Source organism: Desmodus rotundus, chromosome 1 (genome assembly GCF_022682495.2).
Source record: "Desmodus rotundus isolate HL8 chromosome 1, HLdesRot8A.1, whole genome shotgun sequence".
Classification (NCBI taxonomy): Eukaryota; Metazoa; Chordata; class Mammalia; order Chiroptera; family Phyllostomidae; genus Desmodus; species Desmodus rotundus.
In genome coordinates this window covers 22,697,686-22,720,212 of record NC_071387.1, presented here as the reverse complement: position 1 = coordinate 22,720,212, position 22,527 = coordinate 22,697,686, and the positions used below count along the sequence as shown (strand labels likewise).

At 44.5% G+C, this 22,527-nt stretch overlaps 1 protein-coding gene across 15 annotated transcripts in view; it reads left to right on the top strand.

Moving 5' to 3' along the window:
• The window catches only part of ZNF462 (zinc finger protein 462), a 137,895-nt gene that overhangs the window by 88,533 nt on the left and 26,835 nt on the right, over positions 1–22,527 (top strand). For all 15 annotated transcript variants that reach the window (XR_008426574.2, XR_008426575.1, XM_053922029.1 and 12 more), the window contains 2 exons: positions 11,831–12,098; positions 14,176–14,312. Coding sequence is in view for 13 of the 15 variants with exons in the window: in XM_053922029.1 (XP_053778004.1) it covers positions 11,831–12,098; positions 14,176–14,312 (405 nt within the window). In the remaining 2 variants the exon portion in view is untranslated. The remainder of the gene's footprint in view (positions 1–11,830; positions 12,099–14,175; positions 14,313–22,527) is intronic.

Below are 22,527 nucleotides of genomic sequence, written 5' to 3'. Positions count from 1 at the left end.
GCGTTACATCCGTTTAGAGCCCATGCCTTTTCATCCTGCTGTCCAGCTAAGCAGACCAAATTCTTTCATCTGTGGGGAACACAAACACTAGAGGCAAGTTATAATTCAGTGCAAAATTATATGATGTAGGCTTTAACAGCGGTGGAACTGAGAGCCCTGAAGCACTCCCCAGGCGCCAGGCACTGTACTTCACACTCTGGTCTCCTGTACTTGCCACAGCACCTGTGAAGTTGCCAGCATCATCATCTCCATTAACAAATGATGAACCAGAGATCTGCTTCACTGAGAGGCTGGCTCCACATGGTTAGGAGGAGGCTCAGGTTCATGCTCCGGATAGCTGAGAAATTGCTCGTTTTCTAGTTCTTGGTTGTCCCATCTGCATAGTGGGAAGTCATATTTCCCATTTCATAAGGTCGTGGTGAAGATCAGCGACTGACCTTATAAAAAACACCTGACCACAGGCTTGGCTAAGACAGCAAAAGGTAAACCTGGGTCTCACTTCTGGATCCCTCTGGCTTTTTGAGGGTGTACACCCTGCACCTTAGCCCAGCATCACCGAGCAGTATTCCTGTGGGTGAATTTGGAGTAAAAGCTGTCCCAAAGGAAGAACCTAGTGCTTTAACGGTGATTAGAAATATAGCTTAACTCGGAGCCAGGATTTTCTTACATTGTATGGGAATAGGTGAAAAGAAAAGAAAAAAGGGTATGAAACCCACTGGGTTTGTTGGTTCACAGACTCCCGCTGCTGGGGGAAAATTTTAAAATAACTCTGCTTTGAAGTTTGGCTGTACATTCCCTTTCCTGATTGACCATTGCTTTTCACACCTAATTTCCATGCCATCACTTGGAGCTCTCCATGTATCTAAATATATGTGCTTACATTGAGATGTGTTCTTTCTTCTTGATTATCTAATCTTTTAAGAAATCTCTGCGATGGTTCCCTATCTGGGCCCTCACTGCACTGTTCATAGCCGGCCATACATTGTGACCGACTCCTTGAAGTCCGTAGGCATCTCTCCTCCAGGCGGGTCTTGAGGAGGAGGCACTGTGCCCTTGCCCGTGGCCTCTGAGCTCCAAATACCACCTGAAGTTGCTAGCAAGCTCTCTGTGGTTGAGGCCAAGTCACTGATATAAAGGAGCTTTTGTACTCAACATTCGTGGCTGGATTTTCAGTGCAGTAAAGACATCTATACAATCTAAACGAACAGCAGGGAACCTTACTTCCTCATCACACAATTCAAAAGAGTCACAGGTGAATTATGCATTTGGTATTGTAAGAGCTTCTCAATTAACAATGGCAGATGCCACGCAGAGCTTCCTCCGAGAAACATTAGAAAAGGCTCCTTCACCACACATTCGTTTCCCTACAAACCTCCAGCCTGTTTCAAGGATTTTTAAGAACACACTTTGAGGTCCAAATACTGTTTAGTGCAGAAGGAATACCTATGATGTTTGCTAATGACGATGGCAGAAAAAGAACATGTTTTCAAAACTGGGGCATGCAGGCGCCCCAGGTTATGTTCCTATTTCTCCACTCACTGGCTGGGTGACATGAAGCCATCTCTGCTTTTCTGAGCCACCACAGGTCTTTGTGCAGAATGGATAGTCTGCACAGTACGTATGTGGGAGGAGAGTGCATTCCCGGTGGGAAAAAATTGGTAAAACATCTTATGCAGTGAGGATGTAGTGCTAAATATCAGAAAGAAATCCAGGAGGACCGTCTCTCATGGGTGGCAGAGGGCTCTATATTCGTGGCCTGAGGAGTTGACTACAGGAAGTCATGGTGCATTTAAATTAAATTCACGCTACCTGTTATTATACCTGTGCATCTCATAAGCATCTGTGCCTACCAGTGGGTCCAAAAAAGGAGAGAGAGAGAATTGCACATAGAAATACCAGAAGTGGCTCCCAGATACATCACATCATCTGTTTCAGAGTTTATACTTATTGCTAATTCAGGGTCAAAACCAGAAATTATATGCCTTTGGCTTCTTTGGATAACCATAGATTAGTAATTTTGTTTCATTCAGATCCTCAAATGTTCTAGACCCAGGATTGTTTCAGGAGAAGTAGATCAGTGTTTCAGTGGGAAGGACCTCTTAACCTCAGTGTCCAAAGAGAGAGGGACATTTGGTTAGTTGGGTTTTCCTTCTAAGTCTAGGTTTGCCCTGGCTGGTGTGGCTCAGTGGACTGAGCGCCAGCCTGTGAACTGAAAGTTCATGGGTTCAATTCCCAGTCAGGGAAGATACTTGGATTGCTGGCCAGCTGCCCATTTGGAGGCATGTGAGAGGCAACCTATCAATGTTTCTTTCACACATCTATGTTTTTTTCCTTCTCTGTCTCCCTCCCTTCCCCTCTCTTTAAAAATAAATAAATTTTCTTAAAAATGGGTTTTTCAGAGCACTTTTTTTCAGTTTGAACTTTCTGGATCTGTGTAACATGTTCATTGAGCACATGTTTCAAACTAGGTGCTGAGCTTAGTTCTGGAGAATACGAACTTTTAAAAAGTTACGGATGGATGGATGGATATCCTGCTTGCAAAGAGATCCTTGTCTAGGGGAGGTAAAATGAACGAACCACAGTGCAGCATGATGAGAACTAATGGAAGAGCTCAGAGAGGGGATTGAAGGCATGTATCTAGAAAGATCAAGGAAGATCTTCACAGTGGTGGTAAATTTGAACTGTGTTCCGCTTTAAGAGATGGTCAGCGTTTGCCAGGTTGAAAAGTAGGAGAAGCCATTGCACCGTGCAGAGGTGCAGTGAAAAGACGCATCCAGAGTGAACGTTGGGCACTTTCCACGGGGCACTTTCCACGGGGCGGCAGTCAGCACAGAGTGGGGGGAGTGGGAGTGTGGAGATGGGCATGGGTCTGGGAAGGTGGAGAGCCAGAGCACCAGGCCTCAGTTTGGACCTTTTCCTGTAAGAATGGGTGGGCACCACAATCATAATTACTTTTAGGGGGAAAAAGGAATCTTAGAGGGGGAAAAGCCTTGAAAAGAGAAAGCCGGTTAGGACCATTGTGCAGTGGATGTTCTCCACTCAAGCAGCCCGAGGGCTGGGACAAAAGGAGCAGCAGTAGAACGTATGCGGGTGAGAGTGAGCGCTCTTCAGGAGGTAGAACCAACAGGGCCGCCTTTTCACCCACCGACTGTGTAGAATGGGGTAAATGAGTCAAGGATTCATTCTGATTTCTTTGCCTGGTGGATGGTGATGCTGTTGGGGGGAAAAAAAACAGACACGAATGGGCTTGTCCCCAAACCCAGGACCTAGTGAATTTGGTACAGGAATCCTGTTTGTCTTAGGTCAGACTTGCCTGGATTCCCCCAAAATACAGAGAGAGTGAGAACAGGAAGTTTCACAAAACAGGCCTTAGAGAGACCCTTTCAGTGAACTTCAAATATGATGGCACACTAATCTCTAAAAGAGAAACTTGCCCTTCTTTTGTTTTTGTTTTTGCTGTGTTGTTGTCAGTTTTGAAGACTAGTTTTTTCTTTGGTTTTGTTTTTTTTCTCATCTATTCCCTGATCATATTTCAACGTTTTGTTTTTACTCATCAGAATGACAGGAAGTTTTCAGTGTGTGTTTCCTTCAAGTTTGGCCTCAGCCTTATTTTCAGGACGAGGCGTTTGTTTTCCCATTTGCTTCCATGACAATCAAGCCCAGAATTCCTATATATAGTCATTCAGTGTCCATTGTCCCCCCTGGCCATTGTATCATAATCTTGTGCATCCAGGCCAGAGAACTCCACTGATGATAGAAGACAAGGAGGTGCCGGAGTCCTTGGCCTGGACAATTTCAAGGCATAATCAAAAAAAGGAAATAAAATAAGTTGGCTGCCTCGAGAGATTTATGTTCCCTTTAGATGCTATCCAGAAGGACTTGAAATGACTTGTGTTCCACAGCTTCACTTCTAATATAAATTTCCTTTTGGAATGTCCCATAGAAAAGAACATTTTGAGGCTCTTTGAAGGAAATACTTGGAAAACTGTGTTGGTGATTTGTAGTTGGTTTTCTTCTGCATGCCAAATTCTGCTCTATGTTAATAGTATATAGTGGCCCTGGCCAGTGTGGCTTAGTTGGTTGGGCGTCGTCCTGCGGACCAAAAGGTCGCGGGTTCAATTCCCAGTCAGGGCACATGCCTGGGTTGTGGGCCAGGTCCCCAGTTGGGGGCGCACAAGAGGCAACCACACACATTGATGTTTCTCTCCCTCTCTGTCTCTCTCCCTTCCCCTTTCTCTAAAAATAAAAATAAATAAAATCTTTTTAAAAATATTTTAAATATATTACAAAGTAAACAAGAAGTACCTTGAGAAAGAAAGAGTGTTCAATCAAGCCTCAAAGGAATTCAGGTAAAACCTAAGAAACCTTTTTAAATAAGTAAACTACTTGAGTCTGTGAATCTTCTTGACTACTCCATGCTACATATTGTTTTCATAACCTGAAAAAGACAGACAGATAGACAGGTGGGACTGGAGGTAAGAAAGTTGTCCACAAATTCAGCCCAGCAAACATAATCCTTCAGTACCTTTATGAAAGGACCATGTGTCTCTGCGGCTGTGTAAGCACATAAGGTACTGTTTTTGTCCATCTTAAATGTGAGCTCTACAAGGGCAAGGGCCCTTGGCAGTGATTTTCACTGATACAGCCAAAGTGCTTCAAAGTGCCTGGTGTGTAGAAGGCTCGCAATAAATATTTTCTGAATTAATATAAAATGGGAGACAAACATACAGATAGATACAGTAGAAACTCTCCTATTTGAAGAAACCTGGAGTTTCTCAGTTATATTTGAAAGTCTCTTAATGCAGGGAATCCTTTTTTAAATGCCTTTAAGCATTTTTTTTTCACTGAAAAGGCGAATCCATTTATGCACCAGTATTGCGATGTAGGGTCGAGCCCTGTGTATTGGAGTCTGGGCTCTTGGGTTGGTTTGCCCCATTTATTTTCTTGCGTGAACCAGTCACCTACATTGGGTCATATGCTACTTCCAGTTTCAGTTTGGCTTTTTTTTTTTTTTTTTAGTAGAATGATAGTTTAGACATTTGTGGAACAGTCTGAGAGCGGAGTCCTTCTAGACTTTTGTGTTCTCCTCAGTCTCTTAGAGTTGGTCTCGCCAAAATATCATTTGACAGTAATTTCTTTTTTTAGCAACTTAACTTTTCAAAGCATTCAACATAGCTTTCATAGGAATGACACTTTTTATACCAACAGTTCATCATTGTAGATAATATTAATTAAATTGAAGAAGCTCAGTAGCAAATATAACTGGTACAAAGAAGTTTGGGAGCAAGTAAAAACTGATTCTTGATAGCATCAACTCAACTGCTGGAAGCAGAAATGGGGGGTGGGGGGCTGCTGCAGAGTGGCCTGCGACGCCAGCCCGGAAACAGTCGCCATGGTCTTCTCTGGTCAGGGTGACTCAGGGTCAGAGGTGTTGCTCTGGCCATGCTGGTGGAGATTGCTTAAGCAACCAGGTCAGTGTAATGTGAGGTCCAATGAGATCAGGGTGAGAGTCAAGAGGTGTATGTGTTGGCCACGCACAGAGGAGAGCAGAGGTCTGTCTGCACTGTTGGAGAAAATCTTCGCAGAATAGGTGACATTTCAGCTGACTCTTGAAGGGTGGGTAGCAATTTGCCAGATAAAAGAAGAGGAAGAGCACCAGGTAGCCCTATCGAAGACTCCACCCCACTGATGACATATGTAGAATGTACAGGGAATTGGGAACTAGCTAGACGGTAAGGATGGAAACATGGACTAGGACCAGTATATGCAAGAGCTGTATATATGCTAACCCTTGAGCATTGGGGTATGATCATATCATAATCATGTAAGTGATGTGTGCTATGTCTATGATGTGTATGCTGGCCAAGCTAGAATAGATCTCAGAGGAAGGAAGACCAGATAGAAGGCTGTTAGAGTTGGCCATCTGGGATCTGAGGACCTGAATGAACAATAGGAAGGGAGGAAGCCAGGGGGCTGGAGAGGAAATGATTGGAGAATGGGTCCTCACATATATGTCTCTAGAATAAGGCACCTGGCTAAATCAGCTGCTACAGGAAATGTGTAACAACATGAAGGAAGACTCTCACAATTTGAGCCTCAATGAAATGATGAGCCATTCACTGACATTCAGAATGCAAAAGGAGGTATGTGGGCAAAGATGTCAGTTTTCAGCACGTGGCGTGTAAGGAGTCCATCAAACGTCAAGCTCGAAAGAGTTCCAGCATCACATGCAGACTCACACCAGCTCACAGCTCACTGGGTTTCATGGCCGCAGGACTCTCTGTCCTATCACTATAGACACCTGGGTCACTATCACACACGTGAAAATGCTCAGGCTATTTCTGGCCTTTGCCGAAATTAATTAGCAGTTCTATGATAAAAGCTCCACCACATTCCAAAATTCTCCTGGCAAATATCTAAAGTATGTCTTTCGCTGCTCTCTTGTCATTGTTACTGTGACATTCTCAGATTTCCTATAATTTCTCAACTAGAAAGAGTGGACTGTATTTCCACCATATTTGGGTCCTACTCCCACCTCCCATGCTTTGGCTAGTTATAGTATTTGTGGTTAAATTCCCCACAGGTAATATTCTATTTCTGATTCTTTACACCACCACCCTTGAGTTGCCAAATTGCCTGTTTTTCTGAAGGAAATTACAATCTGTGCATTATTTTGAACTTTCTATGCTATTTTAGAACTTGAAGATTTAAAATTCTCCCTTCTGCAATCTATTGCACGTTCTGAAGTACTTATTTTTTTGTTCATACGCTTCTTCTGATCTTCATTTCTTTTCCATATAGGAATTAAGTTACTTTTTTGCCATAGTGATGAGAGCGTAGTTGTTTTAATATCGATTTACAACATAAGATGGAGGTATGGTGAGTGGAACTATTGAGTATCTTCATGTCTAGTGTTGATTTCATTAACACACTGACTAAGGCTGGTCAATTTATTAATGGACACTCAAGGTTCTCTTGACATCCTCTGTCCCTCTCCCTCATGCCTACATTCTGTTGGATCACCAAGTGCTGATTTTTCTTTCTCCCCCACTAGCTCTTTATAGATGTCTCTATTAAGACTTTTTTACATGGTATCACAGTCCGTGGTGATACAATGTAAACAAATCCATCGTGGTACAATTGTAACACCTCTGTCTGACACAGGGAGTTGCTTGAAGTCAGGGACCAAGACCAGCTGTCCCAGAACAGGGTCTCCCATTGATGCTCAGTAAATATTTGCAGAGTGAATGGGTGTAATTTAAATCCTTTGCCACCTGACCACCTCTAAAATGCACTTGCCTAAAACCCTTTGTCTTTTATTTTTCTCCTGGTACTTGATTCACACTGACCAAAGAGCCTCTCTCCCAAGTCCGCACCAAAAGCTCAAATATAATTAAATGGGGTTGCTGGCACCAAGGCACTTTTACCTTTTCACTCACAGCCTCTATCCTGCTGCAGAAAATTGAGAATTGATCCTCCTGTGCGGCTTCCTTTTTGGACCTCTCAGTGCACGAGGGGCTGTCCTCTGCAGCTCCCACAATTTACCGCCCGATTGATTCTGACTCTTCCTTGTGTCTTCCTTAATCTTGCAATAGTTAAACTCTCCTGTTACTGTTCATTTGTTCTCTCTGCCTCTTTTATTCCTTCAAGCCAATGGAGTAAATTCGCTAGACGTGGAGTAGGCCGATATTTTCATAACAGCCGACTACTCTGCTCTCTCCCCTGGTAGACCCGAGTTCCTAGAAGGCACCCGTCACATCTTCCTTGACTTTGAACTTGTAGCGCCAGCTCATGGCCTGGCACCAAGAGGGTGTTGGCTACCTGTTTGTAGACTCCGAATATTTGAGAAAGCTTCATTCTGTCAGGCTTACAAGTTCACTTGTTTGTCATTTGCCTTTGTAAAATCAGATTTCCTATGATTGTTTTTGTGCTGACTAATTTCTGGAGAAAGAAAGAAAAAAAACCCTTCCAACTGATATTTACCTGGGTTTGGCTAGGATCCTGGGGAGCTGGAATTAGAGCAAGAAATTCCCCACTTCTCTGGGAACACGACTAAGTGAGAGGGACAGGAGGCCTCATGTGGAACTCAGCCCTTCCCCTGGTTTGAAATGCTGGGCTGTCTGAGAACCACCTGGAAACATCCATCTCCCATTTGCATTTGTGTACCTTTCTTTTCCCGGCCAAATTCCACCTCAGGAATTTCAGAACATTATTTTTTTAGGGCAATTTATGAAGCATCTCTCCACAGCACGCCATTTGGACAGGCAGATTTCCAGTCCTGGGCACTTCCCGGGCTTACCTGTGCAGCATGCTTGTCGAAATGTCTCCTGTGTGGTCTCCCGTCCCCCACCCCCCGGCTTTTGAAAATATAAAGCATTTTGAAATTTTGAATATTTTTCTTTCCCACGAATCTTACTTTATTTTTCCCCATGTGCTGTGAAATGCTTTTTTAGTGTTTTGTGTTCAAATTCGTATTATTTTTTAAATGTTCTGTTATCATTTCTATCTATTTGGTTATGTCGGCCTTTCTACACCTTCTCTCTGTCCTCTCTGCTGTGTGTTTATTGCCGGTGAAACACGCAGATGTTCTTCCTCGTTCTTCTGACTTGCGTCACGGGACCCCAGAGGCCACCACTGGGTACAGACGCCTGACAGACAAGACTCAGACTTCGGAGTCAGATTTTTGTTCAGATTCTACCTGTGACCGATCACTCTCAGCCTCGGCGGCCTCATTGGTAAAGCTGGGATGGGAACCTACATGGGTCCCTCACCACAGTTGTGCGAATTAATTGCTGGCTGCTCAGTAAATCCCAAACCCATGCCTACAGCAGCCACTGTGACCATCCATGCTAAAATCCAGTTTAATCCTGATTTTACAAAATATACTAAGTTTCTGATTGTAGACAATTGTCAAAATAGATAGCTACATATAACGGAATTAAACTTATTTTATAACTACAATTAAGTTATTACTTAATTCCTACAACTTTGCACATAAATGAAGTCACAAGTCAGAGAGTTAAAGTCTCTTCTGAGAGACTGCATGTCTCAGGGTTGGGCTGGGAATGTCTGGACCAACCACGGTCTGTGCTGTTGGTTCCTTTGTGGGTATGACCTGCTGTACAGGAGAGAAAGCTGGAACTTGCGTGACCCAGAGTTGGGGACAGAGCTTCCCACTGGATTCACACTCCTGTGCTGCCGCTGCTGTATTTCCTCCTGACCTCAAATCTGGTCCAAGCACAGACTGTTTTCCCCTTCCTTTCTTTTAGCCCAAGATGAAAGAAAATGTTCTTAATGGTTTTTAACTTAGGTAATATGCCCTTCACAACTAACAATCTGCCTGTCTTCTCACCTGAGCACAAAACACAATTCTCTTCCTGCTCTTCTCTGCCTGTGCTTGATGAACAAACTAGAATTTTTTGTAGCTTAGTAAGTGGGCTCTTTAAAGACCAGTGGAATCATACACGCTCATGTCTTTGTCACTTTAGTGCCAAAGTTGTATGCCATTCACCACCTCCAAGTGAGAGAGGAAGAGAGTGTGTCTTGGCACCAGAGAGGCAGGCAAAGTTCTAAGAGGACCCCAAAACCTGTAACCTGGGCATTAGTACAGATGTATCATGAAGCGGTGGGATTTGCTTATTTTTGTAAATAAACTTGCCTATCTGGTTTAACCAGGGAATAAAAGGAGTTTATAACGTGGGCACATATGCCTTTCCTGTTGTGTTGCCATTTCAGACCAGTGAGGAGGAGCCTCCCTTTCTCGGAATGCTTTGCCCACACTTGGTGCATTTTTATTTCTTCAGGTTTCACGTAACATACAAATACTGGAGTTAAAATGTAGAATTCCCTCTTTTCTTTTTTAAGATGAGTGGAATAATGCACTATCAACCCTAGAGACCAGTAGGATGTCTCTAGGGTTAGGTCGAAGGAGGCACCTTCCCTTGGAGGGATGTACTGGGTGGATTTATGGACAATGGGCAGCTCGCAGGCAGCAGGACCTGGCTTTGGCCCCACTGGTCACAGAATTTCTATTCTGAAGCGCTAAGAGGAGGCCAGGGCGCACCCTGAGAGAGGGGCCAGGGGCCTGTCGGGGATGCCGGTGCTACAGGGCCCTGCCCGCAGCTCAGGCCTGTGTTAACGAGAGAGGCGGGGTGTGTTTGGGGTTTCATTGTGCCTGTGTTTTAAGCAGAAACTAGTCTTTAGGGCTTAAGTAGAAAACATCTCTGAACAATCCATGAAATGGTAAACAAACCTGCTATTGAAAGAAAGAATGAGAAGTTGACAATGGCGTTATTGTGATCCTGAGTGGGTTCATCAGCGAGGTTTCCGAATAAAGAAAAGGGAGATAAAAGAATCGGCTAGAATGGATTCAGTTGTGTCCTTCCTTTCTTCCTTTGTCTTCACTTTACACCTGGTAATGAACCCAGGGAGGTTCGGAGATATTGTTCAACTTCCCTTTTGTTTTATTTGTATGTGTGTGGCAGGCTTGTGTACAATTTCCAAAGGGGTTTTTCTCTGTCGTGAGGAATACAAATGGGAGTGGAGGGGGTGGGGCCGTGGACAGGACAAGAAGGGAAGAAAGTAGTTTAGTATTTTGAAGGCAGGAGGTGCCCTCCCAGTGAGGGAGGCTGCTCTGATTGTGTTTTTCTTCGCGAAGAGGCCAACGGGATGGATGGTACTAGCTTCATCAAATACGGGTTTTACAGAATTCCTCCGAGCCCTGCCTGGGGGAATCGTGCTTTGGAAAATTAAGTGTCCATCAAGTCGGGAGGAGGCTCGTACAGTTTCTGTCCCCTTTCCCCTCTGCTTCTTGAAAGGCTTAAGAAAAGAGCCCTTTGTTTTCTTTTCAAGGAGTCACACTGAAATTCATCCGTGTGGTATTCACGGGCTTCCTCATGTCCTTCAGAGGCAGCTGTAGGTTACACAGGGTGGTGGTGTTGAATTGCTAACCTCGACATTCAAAGCAGCGTGTTAGGAAAAGGGTCAAAACCTTTCTTTTACTTTGTCTATTTTTTAAAAAATTATTCATTTATTTATTTTCTAATTTAAAGAAGAAACTCAGGTTTTCCTCTCACTGAGGTCTGATCTCTCCACCCCATGCCATTGAAGCTTTTTCGGGGTGAGATTTGTGCCTGTCATTTCCGACATCTTCCTCTGGATGGCAAACTTTAAAATACCTTTCATGGAAACTTGTTTGGAATTTCATTTTAATGGGATTTATGAATAAATCTCCATCTTAATGCTGACTAAGCCTTAAACGCCCATTCCCGGGGAACACTATTGGATTTTTATATTTTAAATTTTAAATCGCTTGACTGTGAGGGCATAAAACATTTTTATGTTTGTGAGTGCCCTGTGCTTGCGCATTTCTGTTACAGACTTTCTTTTTTTTTGGTGGGCTTGAATAATTCCGGGCTGCAAAGGGGGAGATATTGTATCATCCACTTGCCTTTCGCAGGTTGAGTCCCGTGTACATTATGTGGGTTGATTTATCTCACCTACAAGGACTGGTGTTGTGTGGCCGCCTGTTGCCACGCTGCAGTTTCCTTTTTAAAAAAAGTGCACTTTCTTCCTTCACTTTGAAACCTTTAACCTCAGAATTTTATTTTTAAATGGTATGAACCCTCCAAGTCAGATTAAAAGAAGTCACACTTCCTCCCTACCTGCCTTTCCCCAGATAAGTGTTGTAGCATGTAAATGAAGAGGAAAGCTGGGCTCATAGCCATCCCCTTAAAAAAACAAGTGCTCAGAACAAACGTCAGGGGTTTCAAGCATCCAACCTCCACTGTGTTCTGTGTGTTCGGTGTCGTTTCCCCCTGTCTGTCTACAGACTCGTCCTACTCGGAGCCTCCAGACGTTCAGCAGCAGCTGAACCACTATCAGTCCGCGGCTCTGGCGAGGAACAACAGCCGCCTTAGCCCCGTGCCTCTGTCCGGAGCTGCTGGGGGTGTGGAGCAGAAAACCGAAGCTGTCCTTCATTGCGAATTCTGTGAATTCTCCTCTGGCTACATCCAGAGCATCAGGCGCCATTACAGAGACAAGCATGGCGGGAAGAAGCTCTTCAAGTGCAAAGACTGCTCTTTTTACACAGGCTTTAAGTAAGTGGCATGAAAAACAGCCTCGAAAAAAGAGGTGGCTGCCCCTGCTCCGCCCCTCACCACACTGTCCTTACACCCTCCTCCCTGGAGGCGCTCATGGGAGGGCCCCCGTGCAGGATGATGCAGGGATTGGGTCCAGTCTCTACCAAGAAAAGGCTAGTTTCAGAAGACTGCTTTGGGGTTTGTGGAAGGGATGAAAAGCTGTATCACAACAAATGAATTTAAAAGTCAAAGCAAAGGGCGACCAAGCAGTGCGAGATGATGGCAAAGGATTTCCCCGGCCCGGTGCATGAAGCAATGAGTGTTTTCCCTTCAGAGCACTGTCGCCATCTCCCTTCCCTTTTATTTGCCTTCGGAAAAAATATGTTCTTGAAAGTCAAAGTCAGGGGAGGACATTCAGCAATAGTGACTTCCCCACAACCCTTGTAGAGTCTTATTTCTTAAGATCATGTTATTTAGAAAACCCAGAGAATCAGGACTCCAGCACTGTGGAGTGTAAGCAGGAGCGATCATAGAGCGATAGTTCCAATCTAGAAAATGATCATCCACCGTCACCTTTGCCCCTGTGTGTGACAGCACCTGTGAACTAAAGAATGGACTGCTTCCTATCATTTCATCTAAACCCTGCGATTTACTCTCATCCTGTGAGATACCGTTTAGGTTAGTGGGTGTGAGTATAGAATGTGGGGCCTGACTGCCTGAGTTTGAATCCCAGCTTTGGGCCTTACTGACTGTGTGACTTTGGACAAGTCACTAAGCCTCTCTGTGTCTCCTTATCTGTAAAATAAAGATAATAATAGTACCTGCCTCACGGAGCTCTTATAAGGAATAAATGAACCGGTGTAACTAAGTGTTTAGAATAGTGCCTGGCACAAAGTAAACACTAGTAAATGTTATATCGTAGATAAAAAGCTAAAAAATAACATTATATGCTGTGTTACAGATGTAAAGCTATTATTACTTGCTCCTATTGCAATCAACTCCTGAGCCTTCCTCCACCGCAGTACTTTAATGCAGGCTCCACACGGAGAGTCTGGCGAAAGTAGGCTTCATGCCCAAAACATGAATTGGAAGAATAACAAGTGTCTTTTCCAGCAACATTGTAGTTGCTTGGATTTGATGAGAAATGTGTTGTCTCTCTGACTCTTAACTTGGTTCAGTTGTTTTGCAGATAAATATGTATGTGGCCTTAAAACTGAGAGAAGGCTACAAGGGCCCCGATAACGAGGGCGCGCTGACAGGTGTGCGTGTTTCCCCAGCGAGAAGCCCTTGGGTTAATAAGAGGATCTCACCCATTCAGCTCTTGGTTTCATCCATTTTTATGAGACATTTAAGGCTTTGTAAACAGTGGAGTTTGGGGAAGGATGAAGGGGGAGGCAACTACTCTTCCACCTTCAGGCCCCGCAATAGCTGAGTTAGTTTACCCGGTTGTCAGCTTCGTGACTTCCTACCCCGACACCTGCAAAGGGACATGAGGCAGTTGGTAAATCAGCCAGCTTTAAAATTCTCCCTCTCCGCCCAGTGTGATGAGACTACGTCCTCCTAGGGATTTCGTCATATTTTTAACAGGCAGGTTTTCATTTTCAAGAATAAAGTGTTTGCAGACTCATAGAAACAGACAGTGGGGCGGGGGATGGGTGAACAGGTGAAGGGAAATACAGTCAATAATACTGGTTCCGTCTGCATGCTGACAGATCATTGTTGGGATTAGTGGGGCGATCACATTGTAAGGTATAGAAATGTTGAATCCCTACACTGTACACCTAAAACTAATAACTAATGTTATATCAACTGTACTTTTTTTTAAAAGAAAAAAGAATAAAGTATTGGGGGGAACCCATTTCTTGTAATACTAAGTCCTGAATCCGACCAAGTGTCCAAATTTCCAAAAATGAGTGACCGCTGCAGGACAGTGTTGGTTACTGGGTGAGGGACCGAGGAATGCTCGGTCAGCAAACACGATTACCGTCAGTGGTTTGGCCCCTCACCGGGAAGCTCTACAGGAAGGTGGCCAGCAGGGGTGTCGGTGAAATGATCCTTCTCAGACTCATCGCCCGTCTCCCCACCTCCCTCCCAGATCTGCTTTTACTATGCACGTGGAAGCTGGGCATTCAGCCGTCCCGGAGGAGGGCCCCAAAGACCTTCGCTGTCCTCTCTGCCTCTATCACACCAAATACAAACGCAACATGATCGACCACATCGTGCTGCACCGAGGTAACCTTCCTTCTTCACTTGGCTTTCTCGGGGTACGGGGGGGGCGGGCCTTGCAGGATGTATTCTCAAGGTGGTAGTAGCACCTTGGCCCTGGTCCCTTGTTCCTCACCTTTTTTCTGGGCAAGAAATCACAGGGATACCCACTGGGACAGTCAACAGGATTAAAAACAGACCTTCCTGCCCAGAGGACTTCCTCTGCCTGGAGGGAGGCACAGGTGATGGATCCTGCTGTGAGCTCTTCTGCAGGGCTCCCCAGAGTACAGGATTTTATATCGAGTCCTCGGCTCTCACAGCCTTGCTTGGGCAGGAGTGAGTGAGAAAGAGAATGGGTGGCTGAAGGCTCATTCTAAAATGCAAAGAATTGTATCCAGGGGTATCACACTCATTTTCACCGGGGGCCACATCAGCCTCACGGTTGCCTTCAAAGGGCCGAATGTAATTGTAGGACTATATAAATGTAACTACTCCTTAACGAGGGGCAAGGAGCTCGGTGCTGCCGCCCGGGTAGAAACAAGGTGCCGGGCTGGATTCAACCCATGGGCCTTGTGTTTGCCACCTGTGCCTTAATGGAATGAGACTTTTGGATGAGGGTGTGAGCACATTTTACATGTGGGAGAGATTCTTAATAAGCAATTCTTTGGAGGAAGACCAAAATGATGACTTCCAAAGCAGAATGTGGAATTTCCCTTGAAATGGAGAGAGAGAAAATTCTTAAGAATCAGAGTGGCCTAATAAATATTTGAAAACCCATAAGCTTTGGATTTAAATTCTGGCCTTAAAGCCTTCTGTGTTGAACCTCTCTCACATCTGCAAAAAGAGGTGATGGTTACGCCTGTGAGATACCGTGTAAAGTGTCTAGTGTGTTCCCTAAGGGACGTGTCACTGGGTGTCCCATAAATGTTGCTTCCTGTTTGTAAACAGGAATCCTTCTTCTAAGTTCTCTAAGTTCTCTTTGGTTTTTCTTTGAGTTTGCTCTTGGCCAATTAAAACGGTGGCTTCTTGTGCATTGGAAGGAAAAATAGATTTATATGAAAGCAACTTTGTCATGAAAAGATTCAAGCCAGAGGTGGAGGGGAAAGGGATGATGAGAACACCCGCTGCCAGTGTGTCTTGCTGTTTCCATCTACTGATCTTCCCTTCTGTCCTTCATTCCTCCCCTCCACCTTTTCTTCCTCCTCCTTCCCGTCTTCCTTCCTTTGCCTCTATCCTTGGAAAGCTTCTCAGTCTTGGCCACTTGTGCCTCAAAAGCTTCATGGTTGCCTTCTGCTGTCCTGCTGAGATGTCACCCACTCTGAAATGCTAGATGTTTTGGGGTGCTTTGAAAGTTTCCAACTTTCACTGCCGTTGGCCCGTGATTTTCGTGACATGTCATCCACCCCTGCAGCAGACCCTGTGAAAGGCTCACCATCGACACTCTCAGATTCCCCTTTGATGAGACGTGCGAGCGTGGCCGGCAAGGACGTTGTCCACCCACAAGCTGGGAGAAGCAGCGTAGGGACATTTAGGCAGGAATTCTTGTCTCGAGTGGTCCCACCTGCTGTTCTGTCTCAGTCACCTGTCTTCTTGAGACTGTGTGTCACAGTGACTGTGCTCCCCTCAAAGCTTGGGGGGTGAGCCATGAGTAGTGTTGCTGCCGTGCAGACGGAAATGATGAAACCTCGCTTCAGTGGTTGATTTGTTCTTTTCCCAGATTGCTGCCAGGCAGGATCAGAGTGATGCCCGATGAGCTCTGTGACTTTCCTTCCCTGAGCTGAACATTCAAGAAAGGGCGAGGCAAAGAAAGAGAGATGAAGCGCATCCTCCCTAGTTGGGTAGCTCAGTTTGTTGGAGCATTGTGCTGTGCACTGTAAGGTCGCAGGTTCAATTCCCAGTCAGGGCACATACCTAGGTTGCGGGTTTGATCCCTGGTTGGAATGTGTATGGCAGGCAACTGATCGATGTTTGCTTTCACATCAATGTCTCTGTCTCTCTCTTTCAAGTCAATGAAAACATCTGCAGGTCAGGATGAAAGAGAGAGAGAGAGAGAGAGGGATGAAATGCTAATGGCCATGTACTCACACTTGGAGCATGACACTTGACAAAGTGCTTCTTACATACCCAGTGTCACTTCACCTTCCGACAACAAGGGAAGCATAATAATATTACCTATAGTCTTATTTGGCATATGGCAAAGTTGAGGCTGAGAAAAATGTCTTGTGTAGGTATTTGTGGTTGTTTCACAAAGGTTTGTCTTTAAAGATATTGATGCAGAACTGTAAGATTAAAAACCAATGAGGAAATTGGGGCAAATGCAAAATAAGGAGAAACCAGTAGAAAGTTCACCTAAAGGTGTGACTGAATTCACCAAGGGTCTGGACACTCAGGGTGCCAGCAGGCGCAGGGCACTTGGTAGCAGTGGGCTGCACATTTCGCCCTGAGATACCTGCCTACTGTGGGAGAGAAGAAAACCGAATCAATTGGATTTACACTTGGTTAGACTTTTGAAATTTTGTTCAGGAAATTTTCAGGAATCCTTGACACTGAAACCTGAAAGGAATTTCTCCAGCAGGTTCTCCTGAAGGGGACTGTGTGTGACATAGTGCATGGTGTCCCCACCGTAAGTGCAGTGGTAAGTCCCCAGGGCCCATTCGAGCCAAGAGAGTTCAGCCCGAGGCCCCCACCCAGTAAGCAGTGGAGCTAGGAGCCAATGCCCCATGTCCTCTGATCAATGGATCATTGATCCTCTAATCAGAGGATCAATGTCCTCTGATCTCCTGCCCCATCCATCATATTGCCTGCCACTGTTTGCTGGTACAGATAATTTGTATTAAACGAGGCATCTGCGTATATAAATATCGGCCCTATTGGGTGAGAAAGTGCACAATCTGGAATGAATATGAGAATTTGAGGGCCGGTAGTAATAATGACAGTGTTAACATCAATAACTAGAGTTACTGCTACCAAGTGCTTATTATGTAGCAGGTGCTCTGCTAAGTGCTTTCCAAACGTCATTTTATGGAATTCTCACAGAATACTATGTGGTGGGTATTACCATTGTCCCTGAAAACAAGGGGAAAACCAGGTTCAGAAAGACTGAGCATCTTACTTAGGGCCAAATGACTAATAACTGACGGGACCTGAACTAGGCTTGTCTGACGCACAATCCTTGCCTTTAACCACCAGACATCACTGTCTCACCCTCAGGAAGGTGGTTGGTGTCACTCTGCTCAGCCTCCTAGTGACTGTGGCAGTTGGGCCTCGGGATGGGGTTAACTGTGGGGCTGGAGGTCAGACACAAAGCCCACTGGACCACAGATGGCAGGGTGCTCCGGGACAGCCGTGTCTGCCACCTGTGTCCTGGCCTGGCTTGCGTGTCCATCCCAACTCAAAACGGCAGCTCAGCCGCAAGCTGGTCTGGACAAGTCAAGAGCCAGGGCTGAGTGTCTGTCCTGCAGTTGCTAGTCAGGGCTGATCTCAGAGTAAGCAGATGTGGCTCCCTCTGCACCTGTGCCCTCCTTGCTCTGTGGACGAATAAACATCTTTGGTCTCTAGGGCCTGTAGAAAGACATCTTTGCGAGGCCTTAGTTAATTAAAATACTTGGGATGAAAGGCAAGAAAAACAACTGAACTGGTCCTAAGACTGAGCTACTGCTTGCCAAAATAGAGTTTCCTTAGCTTTTTATCCAAACAAATGGATGTATTTAAATAGGGAAGAAAGAAAAAGAGAATCTATTTAACTCACGGGAAATCTGAATGAAAAACACTCATGGATTTACGTTGGCTGTGGCAGAAGAGAACATGCTGTTCATTCATGCATCCAGCAAGCATTTGTTATTTGCTTGTTACATGCCATGCTATGCTGGGTTCTTTGGGTGAGACAGGGTTTTTAAGACCTAGCACTGGCCTTCCTCAAGGAGAGGAATGGTGCATAAGTATGTATCAGAGAGTGAGTGACACGTACCTTAGTGGCGTATATACTTCTGCTTGTGGTGAGAAAGGTGGAGGGGGCGTGGCTTTCAAGCAGTCATAATGACATTTCAACAGACAGAGAGGACAAGGTGAGGAACATTAATTTTCTGGGTGGCTTGAAACCACAAAAATGTATTTTCTCCCCAGTCTGGACCCTCGAAGTCTGAAATCAAGGTTTCAGCAGGGCTATGTTCTCCCTGAAGGCTCTAGAGTGAAATCCTTGGCTCTTCCTAGCTTCTGGTGGCTCCTGGCATTCCCATCCTTGTAGCTGTGTCGTTCCAGTCCCGGCTTCTGTCTGCACCAGCCCTCTTCCCTGTGCGGGTCTCTCTGTGCGCTCTCCTGTCCCCGTAAGGACACCGGTCATTCACTTCTCCAAAGAGGACATACAGATGGCCAATAGACATGAAAAGACGGTCAATGTTACTAATTGTCAGAGAGATGCAAATTAAAACCACATTGAGATAACACTTCATGCCTGTCAGAATGGCCATCATCAGTAAATCAATAAACAAGTGTTGGCAAAGATGTGGAGAAAAGGGAACTCTTGTGCACTGTCGGTGGGAATGCAGGTTGGTGCAGCCACTGTGGAAACCAGTATAGAGTTTCCTCAAAAAAAAAAAAAAATTGAACTAGCCTATGACCTAGTACTTCCCCGTCAGGAAATATATCCCAAGAAACCCGAAACACTAATCTGAAAAAATGTACAGGATGGGGCAAAAGTAGGTTTACAATTGTGAGTATGTGAAAGAGTTTATTCTTATGTTATTTATTAATTATTGTATTATTTTCCATACAAACAACTCTAAACCTACTTTTGTCCCACTTTCATGTACCCCTATGTTCATTGCAGCATTATTTACAAAAAGCCATGATACAGATGTAATCCAAGTGCCCATGACTAGACTAGTGGATAAAATGTAGTGTTGCATATATAGAATGGAATATTACTCAGCCATAAAAAAAGAATGGAATCTTACTATTGGTAGCAGCATAAATGGACCCAGAGGGTATTATGGGTCCAATAATAAGTGAAATAAATCAGAGAATGACAGATGCCATAAGATTTCACTTATATGTGGAATCTAAAGAGCAAAGTAAATGAACAAACAAAACAGAAACAGACTCATAGATACAGAGAAGAGACTGGTGGTTGCCAGAGGGGAGAGGGATTGGGGTGCTGGGTGAAGGAGGTGAAGGTACTAAGACGTACAACTTGGTAGTTACAAAATAGTTACGAGGATATAAAGTACAGCATAGGAAATACAGTCAATATCATTGCAATAACTATGTACAGTGCCAGTGAGTACTTGAAATATCAGGGGGAGGGACCGCTTTGTAAAATATATGATTGTCTAACCACTATGCTGTACACCTGAAACTCGTCGTTGGATTTAGAACCTGCTCTGATCCAGTATGACCTGATCGTGACTAGTTACCTCTGCAAAGACTTTATGTCCCTCCCAGTAAGGTCAGATTCTGAGGTCCCAGGCGGACATCCATTTCTGTGAGACACAATTTAACTCACTACAGAGTGATGTAACAAATCACTGTGATGAATGGAAGCAACATGGGTTTACAAAAGGGTGTTTGGCTGCTCTGAGGGGAGCTTGAAGGGACTAGGGGCCAGGCTGAAGATGTATGTTCCAGTTAAATGATGGAGGGCTTAGCTACCAATGTGGGAGTTTGAACTTGACTCAGTAGACAGATGGGAAGCCAGGGGACTGATGAGACACCAGACAAGTACTAAGTTAGCACAGATTGGTGCAAAGGATTGGTAAACCCGTCTCTTTGAGGAACTGTGAACTTGGGTCAGATCAATGCTTCATGAGGGAAAAATCAACCACTGAGACTTTTGTTTCAAGGAGAAAGTGGGTGGTAAGACTTTTGGTGGGTTTTCATTCGTGCAGCAAATATTTATTGAACACCCACTGCGTGCTAGCATTGTTCTAAACTCGGGATGCAGCCATGAAGAGTCAGGCAAGGTTTGTGCACTGAAGTAACTTGAACTGTAATGGGAAGAGCAACGATAAACAGAGGAATAGTTTCATGAGTCTATTTCAATTGAATTTGTCGCCACTGGGAATAGGATGCCTGAAGCATAGCTTTGCCTGTAGGTACCATGGGCACCTACAGTGAACCTGAAAAATTGGGCACAGATTGAATTATTGAATAAAATGCAGCTGTGCCAAATATTTACATTATCATTATGGAGCTGTGTAATTTACTGATACTGGCCTCCAGTTGGCATATGATCATAAAGTTTCTGTTTCCCAACCTGTAACCCCAATACTTAGACAAACACTGAGTTTAACTGCAACTTGCAGGAGGGTGTCTTTTGGACTAGAACTAATCTCCCCTAATTTATCCAATCAGTACCATTTTTCATGGGAAAAAATCGACAGTGAGATGGGCAATGTGTCATTTTATTCAGTGGGATTACATGTTCCCTTCCACCCCCATCAAATACGTTTGCTTGTTCGAATACAGTTCCCAGCTCTGGCTTAAGGGTGGTAACCTGGCTGACATGAAAACTGAATAACTTCTTATTCAGTTGTGCTGATGTTTATGGAGCCATTGTGATTATGTTTATGTGTCTCATTATGGTTATGTTTGTGGCTGATTTTTTTTTATTATTAAAGAAACTGTTGTTATATTCTTAATGACTTTCTAGTACTCATCCTTGACACGTGGCTGCTTGAGAGGGAGTAATGGGTGGGTCTTTGGTTTGGCCCAAGGAGGGACTGGGTGCTTTAACGTGATCATTTGCCTGTGATGTTTGTGGGAGTGAATGACTTCCAGATCTCTCCCTGCCTCATTTGGATTTGGCACGTTGTGGAAGGAAACCCATGCATGTTGTGGTCTGCCTTTCAGGAAGAATTTTTACTCGATGATGCTGGACTTCACATGGATGTGGTTTTTGCTGTTTTGAGCAGAAGTGACCGACCCCACGTTAGTTGAAACTCTGCAGATTTTTCCACAGAGCACCACGGGAGCTGGACAGCACGCACTTTTCAGCCCCGTCACACCTTAGTACCCACGTGCTTCAGTGTGGCGTTGCTCTGAGGTCCGGCCTCTTGGGTTTAGGTCCAGCTGCAGCACCAAGCATCTTTTGAGTGGGAGATGCGAGACACAATCTATCTTGTAGTCAAACTGCTGAAGTCATAATATTTTTGCAGCCAGTGCTGGAAGCTGAGTCACAATGAGTGTGATTCAGGCTCTGATTTCTTACCCAAGGTAATTTTGAGAGGTGTGAAGTCAAGAAAGCCCCACAGTTGTCGCTGCCCCCATAGAAAAAAGCCCTGAGCGCTGAGCTTCTGTAGCCAAGACGGGGCTCAGTCTATGCCTGGAAACATTCCAGTCTCTAACTTTATGTCCTTCACTTGCCTCAGTAATGAATAACCTCATTCAGAAAACGCTGTCGGTCACTTGCCTGCCTTTCAAAGTCTGTCTTGTTTTTTTTATCTTGGTCATGTTAGCTATGTTTTCAGAAAGAAAAAGTTCACATTTTTCTACAGTGAATGTTAGTAAAAAATCCATATAACTTGGGATGTTGGTAATATCTTAGTTTGGAAATGGGAAGTCTTATATTTCAGAGACATTAAGTAGGGAAATGACCTCTCAAATCCAGAAGATATTTGAAAGAAATTCGGATAGAAATGGTTGCCTTAGACATCTATAGCCTTTGCCTTTTTAAACGATTAGGAATGAAAGGGTTATATATACACTGCATGCAGATCGGTTGTCCCCCTGTTCTTTTCAGGGGCGAAGGAGGAAGGCGCTGGCCAAAGTCAGGAGACCTCTGCTCCCAGGTCACAACTTTGTACTGAGCTAGAAGAGGGCCTTGAGGAAGTAGCTGAACAGATTACTTCTTAGTTTCCACATTAATAAACTGAAGATAATACAACTGCCGTTCCAGAGTGTTAGGAGAATAAAAAGTAGCTGTGAGTGTCGAGCACCTAACTGTGTCAAAACATAGCGAGCACTTAATAAATTGTAGTGGTCATTCACCTTAATTATCATTATTTAAACTCCAAGGCATTATTCTGAGTGTTCGGGAACACGTAAAAGTCACTTAGACACACGTAGTGAAATAGGAAACTGCAAAGAAAACTAACCAAATGGTGGAGGAATTGAAAAGGAGACCTATAAAAAACAAATTTGAGAGAACTGATTATTCACAAGGGACAGGTGAAGACTGGGGGGGTGACTGAGCTACTGTCTTCAAGGTGTTTGGGACACCGTTATACGGAAAATTAGACAAGCTGTT